General features: G+C 58.6%; 1 protein-coding gene across 1 annotated transcript; it reads left to right on the top strand.

Moving 5' to 3' along the window:
* The first annotated feature begins 2,016 nt into the window (after positions 1–2,016).
* On the top strand, positions 2,017–2,454 carry LOC116853399. The gene has a single exon (XM_032834466.1). It carries the CDS (start codon positions 2,017–2,019, stop codon positions 2,452–2,454), a length of 438 nt encoding a protein of 145 aa, XP_032690357.1.
* The last annotated feature ends 3,047 nt before the right edge of the window (positions 2,455–5,501 follow it).

Here is a 5,501-nt window from a genome sequence, read left to right as displayed (position 1 = left end):
AAAAATACCCCCGGTTCCGTCGCCCCTTCCACCAAAGCGGAGGAACGCAGGCCCCGGTAGGTTGTTACGGCAGCCCATGCCCCCCCTCCCTGCATCAAGGATGCAGCGAGGCGGGGCGAAGGGCCACCTAGGGTTGGGGAAAAGGAAAAGGGAGTAGGCGGTGTGGGTTTTATGCCGCTAGCGCCATGACGGTCCCGTCCAGGACCGACGGCCGCGGCGCCGAGCCAATTATGTGCTCGCGGCAGTGCTGTGTAATTCTGCACCTGAAAGAAAAAGAGTTCCCGGTTCCGTCAACCCTGCCGCCGAAACGGAGGGACGCAGGACCCGGTAGGCTGCGAGGCAGTCCCTGCCTCCTCCCTTACATCCTAAATGCGGCAGGGGGAGACGGAGGGTGATGAACTGCTCAGGTGTGGGATACCTCTCCGAGAGGTGTGAGGAAGGAAGGAAGAGGGGGAATGGTAGCGACGCGGCTGGGCGGCACCTTCTCCGGTCCCAGTACCCGGCCCAACTTGGCTGTCTACACGGTTTCGTACCGCTCGAGCCGCTCAGGTACCGGTCCTACCGAGGCGTCGCCCTGTCCCGCTCCCGCTGGAGAGAGAAGGAAGCGGCACGGCCGGGAGGCACTCCCACTCGCCCCAGTGCACGGACAGTGTGGACTGTCTTTGCGGATTTCATACCGCTCGAGTCCTCCGGACACCGGGGTTCGCGGGGAGCGCCACCGTTCCCGTTACCGCTGGGAAAAGCCCGTCCTTTCTTGGCCCCACGTCTCACCATGGACTGGGCACGTGGGCGGAGGGAAGAGTCCGCCCTTTGGGGCGCACGGACAGCCAGGGCCCCGTCGGCCGTCTGGACGCGGTGGCGTCCAGACGTTGCCCGACTCTCACCACGAGGAGGTGGGGTTGGCTAATGGGAGCAGCGGGGGATGCTCGAAGCATGCCTAGACCGCGCCGCTCTCTTCGAGAGTCCGTAGGTAGGGACAGAATGGAATCTTGTTATTCCATTAATGCGCGTCATTAATTAGATGACGAGGCATTTATTGGCTACGTACTTCAATGCCGTATGGCGCGACTTACCGTTTAGTGACTCTGCGTTAACAGCAGAACCTGGCCGGACACTCCTGCAGGTTAACTTTTTTTGGGGGGGGGGGAGGCACCCATATGTGCAACAGGAGACCTCAACAAGTAAGAGATTCCCATTCAGTTTAAGTTTCGTTCTGCCCTATATTTACTTCTAACACTGTTTTCAGTGACCCCCCGCAGAAGGGAATCCAGTCTGACTGACCTACCAGGGATTCCTGCGTACAGGTCTTGGGAAAAAAAAAAGAAAAAAAAAAAAATTACGAGCAAATTCCTTAGGCTTGAGGAAATGGATTTTGGCCAGCATTGTTTTGCAGTTACCGCGAGGAACCACGTGGAAGTATCCGCTTGTGCGATTTAGAAACACAGCTCTGCTGTCGTAGCGTTGATTAATGGTACCACTCGCACCACTGTTACTACGACAATAGGGCCGTAAAAGTTTAAAAAATTGGAATTGTAGGTGGCTCTCGAATAAATAAATACATACATAATAACTTAGCTGACAAAGTCCCAGTCTGTTTGATAAAACAAAGTACCAGTGGGCTTCGTTGCTAAGAGTTTTATTGCACAGACGCAATTCCGATGTTGTGCAGAGGTGCATTGTAATGCACAAACATGTGGAACATTTCAATTGAGCTCCGCAAAGGGATTAATAATATCGTTCGCAAGAAGTCTCTTCTAAGTGTAGCTCTTGGAGATATAAATCAAAAAGTAAGAAAAAGGACAATCCGAGTTCAAGCACAGGACTAATAGTGCTATATACCATATGGGTAAAAAAAAATCTTCCATGTGTTAGGAAATCGTGTAATATTTATTGAACATGAATAATCAATAAAAAAAATAAAAAATACGTTTCGGCTCAACCATGAACCCTCTTCAGTGATAATGAAACTCAAGGTTTACGACACGAACCCATTACAATTAGTAAATGGCCGGGAAGATGAGGACCCTTTTTGCTGGGGAGAAGGAGGTGCGTATCGCGCTACCGGCAAAGACGGTCGTGCTTCGGGTCCGCGACTTGGACGACGCGGTGACGGCGGAAGATGTCGTCATTGCCATTAAGTCGTCCGGGGGCTGCGGGCCCGAAGATGTGAGGACTGGGGCGATCCGTGCCGAGGCCAACGGACTGGGCACCATGTGGGTGCAGTGCCCGTTGGCCTCGGCTAAAAAAGTGCTGGACGGTGGCCGCCTCCGTGTGGGATGGGCCACCGTCCGTGTGGAGACCCTCGCGGGGTGCCCGCCGCGGGCTCTGCTACCGCTGCGGTCTGGATGCCCACAGGGCGGCGGACAGGTGAAGTGTCCTGTCTGCCGCGACGCCAAAAGGCCCTGTGGCCACCGTATGGGTACTTCCCTTTGCCCAATGGGGGACAAAGAGTGAAAAAAGGGGGGCAAGGGGTCGGGCTACGCTCCCCCTCAGCCCCCCAAAAAAGGAAAGAGCGGACCTCCCTCCACTAAGGGAAAGGGAAGACCCGCTAGAAAGGTGCAGGAGGGGCGCCCGCAACAGTGCGCGCCCCCTGCCCCTAAAAGGGACAGGTCCCAACCCAATTAAAAGGAGGAGTTTGAGCCACCGCTCCCCCAGAGGTCAAGTAGACCGCGACGAAGGGTTGGGTGGGGGAGTAGTGGCAAAGAAGAGGCCGATAGTGAGGGGAGCAAGGGCAGTAGGTCTCGCTCCCTCATTACGAGGCCAGCAGTAGTTGCGGTAGTTGGCCTGGAGGAGAGGGAGTGTGTACCATCACAATAGGTGCACTTCTCCTGCAGGCCAACTTACGCCGCGCTCGGGCGTTTCAGTACCTGTTTGTCCAGGGGCTGCGCGAGCGCGGCGCTGGGATTGGGGTCGCCGCCGATCCCTACTCGGTCCCGGAGCAATCGTCCTACATTCTGGGGGATGCCAGGGGCCAGAGGGGTAGGTACTCGGTGGCGATCTTTGGGGGATTGGACGCGACTTCCCCCGATAAAGCTTATCGAGGGGGGGGGACGGCTACGTCGCGGTCAAGTGGGGGCCCACAGATGAGGTCCGATGCTATGCCCCGCCATCCTGGACCCGCCCTGAATTTGGGGCACTGTTGAACCGGCTGGAGGCGCTCATAATGAGGCGCTCATAATGAGGCGCTTCCCTAGGCCGGTCATTGTCTCCGGGGACTTCAACGCCCACAACACGGTGTGGGGTTCCTCGGGGACGTGCCCCCGCGGCGCGGACCTGCGCGGAGTGGGCTGCGTCCACCGGCCTCAGCTTACAAAACAGAGGCCGGGGGAACACTTTCGTCGGGTGGCAGGGGGAGTCCATCGTCGATCTGACGTGGATCTCCCCCGCGGCCGCCCGACAGGTTCAGGGATGGAGGGTGTCGACTGAGGCGGAGACCGGATCTGATCATCTGTACATAGAGCTCCGCCTCGTCGTTACCCCTCGGGAGGGGTGCTCTCAAGGCGCAGCAGCGGGGCGACCCGACCGCCAAGGTGGGCGCTAACCTCGTTCGACCGCGACAAGTTTGTTGCTGCCATCTGCGCGGCCAATTGGGACGAAGCGGGGCCCATAACCGGATCCCGCGAGTCCATTTAGGGGGGAAGTTATGAGGATCCGGGGCATGATGCAGGACGCTTGCGATGCGTCCCCCCCCCAGCCCGCAGGGCCGCCTATTGGTGGTCGGCGGAGATGTGCTGAACCCTGACGGCTTCCCGGGCCGAATATGGGCCTTGGCTTTGGCCGAGGAGGGGAGGCTGAAGGACCGCTTTAGGCGGTCTTCACCCTTTGCCTCGAAGCTGGCCTGTTTACGGCTCCGTGGAAGAGGGCCAGACTGGCTCTCTTACGCGAGGAGGGCAAGCCGGAGAACACCCCTTTCGCATACAAACCGTTGTGTCTGTTGGACGAGACGGGCAAAATGTTCGAAAGAATCATACAAGCCCGCCTCGTCCGGCACCTGTCCCGGAATGGTCCCGCGCTGGATAACGCGCAGTATGGCTTTTGAGAGGGCCGATCGACTGTGGACGCGATTAAGCGCGTCAGATCCTTCTCGGAGGCCATCGTGAGGGAGGGGAGGGTGGCGTTGGCTATATCAGTTGATATAGCCAACGCCTTTAATACCCTCCCCTGGGACTAGGTAGAGGTGGGAATGACCCACTTTGGGTTCCCGCCCTACTTGGTCCACATAATAAGAGACTATTTCCGGGGCAGGCGCTTGGAGTTCCGCAATAAAGCGGAACTTCATTGCGGAAGGGAAGTGTATTGCAATGTTCCGCAGGGGTCAGTAATCGGGCTTCATCTGTAGAACATCGCATACGACCAGGTCCTCCGGACCGCCCTCCCCCCGGCTGCCACGTCGTCTGCTGTGCGGACGACACATTAGTGGTGGCCGGGGGACGGGGTTGGAAACAGGCCAGGGACATGGGGCAACTGGCCCTCGACCAGGTGGTGCACTCCATTCTGAGCATGGGTTTCGAGGTGTCTCCCCCGAAAACGGAAGCTTTGTTCTTTCATGACGGGAAAAAGGAGAGACCACCTCGATTAAAGCTCCGGCGGGATCTCCGTGAGGGTGGGTACCGAGATAAAGTATCTCGGGCTCACCCTGGATGGCGCTTGGGGGTTTGAGGGACATTTTGTGGTGCTAACCCCCAAGCTGTGCAGGATGGCGGGTGCGTTAGGTGCCCTCCTGCCCAACGTCGGCCCAAACAGACGGGCTAGGCGGCTGTTTGCGAACGTGGTCCATTCGGTGGCTCTGTACGGGGCCCCGATCTGGGCGGGGGAGATGGCCGGGTCCCGGCGGCTTCAACAAATGGTCCGTCGGGCCCAGAGGTTTATGGCCACTTGCCTCGACCGGGCTTATAGGACTACGTCGCACGCGGCCGCCATGGCCCTGGCAGGGATCCCCCCGGTAGAGTTCCTTGCCGAATGATGTACGCCGAAAACTATCGGCGTACTGAGGAGCTCCGCCAGGGGAACAACAACGGGACAGGACTTGCCAGGGCCATAGCCTTCGCTAGGGAGCAAGCCCGTCAACGCCTCCTCTTCCGCTAGAAGATGCAGCTGGAGGGGGCAACGGGCCGCTCTGGGAAGAGGGTCGCAGACGCCATTCGGCCCTGCCTACAAGAGTCGGTAGGCAGGGCACACGGAGATCTCACATTCCAGACGCCCCAGGTGCTCACCGGCCACGGCTGCTTCGGTGAGTATCTGCATAGGGTTGTCCGGAAGGAGTGCACCAGCCGCTGCCACCACTGCGGCGCGGCTGAAGACACGGCGCAGCATACGCTGGGCGAATGCCCGGCGTGGGACTGACAGCGCCATGTCCTCACAAGCGTGGTGGGAGCGGACCTCTCGCCCCCGGCCCTTATCAGGGCCATGTTAGAGGGACGAAAGGCCTGGTCATTTGTTACCTCCTTCTTCGAAAAATTCATGTCGCAGAAGGAGGAACAGGAGAGGGCCAGAAGGGAGGA

This window comes from Odontomachus brunneus, unplaced genomic scaffold, assembly GCF_010583005.1.
Source record: "Odontomachus brunneus isolate Ranch 3 - 2012 unplaced genomic scaffold, Obru_v1 Obru_scaffold_316, whole genome shotgun sequence".
NCBI classification, from domain to species: domain Eukaryota; kingdom Metazoa; phylum Arthropoda; class Insecta; order Hymenoptera; family Formicidae; genus Odontomachus; species Odontomachus brunneus.
This window is presented reverse-complemented; position numbering and strand designations above follow the sequence as displayed.

Bases quoted from the DNA above. Each gene is read 5' to 3' on its own strand.
- LOC116853399 (XM_032834466.1), top strand. From the start codon at position 2,017: ATGAGGACCCTTTTTGCTGGGGAGAAGGAGGTGCGTATCGCGCTACCG.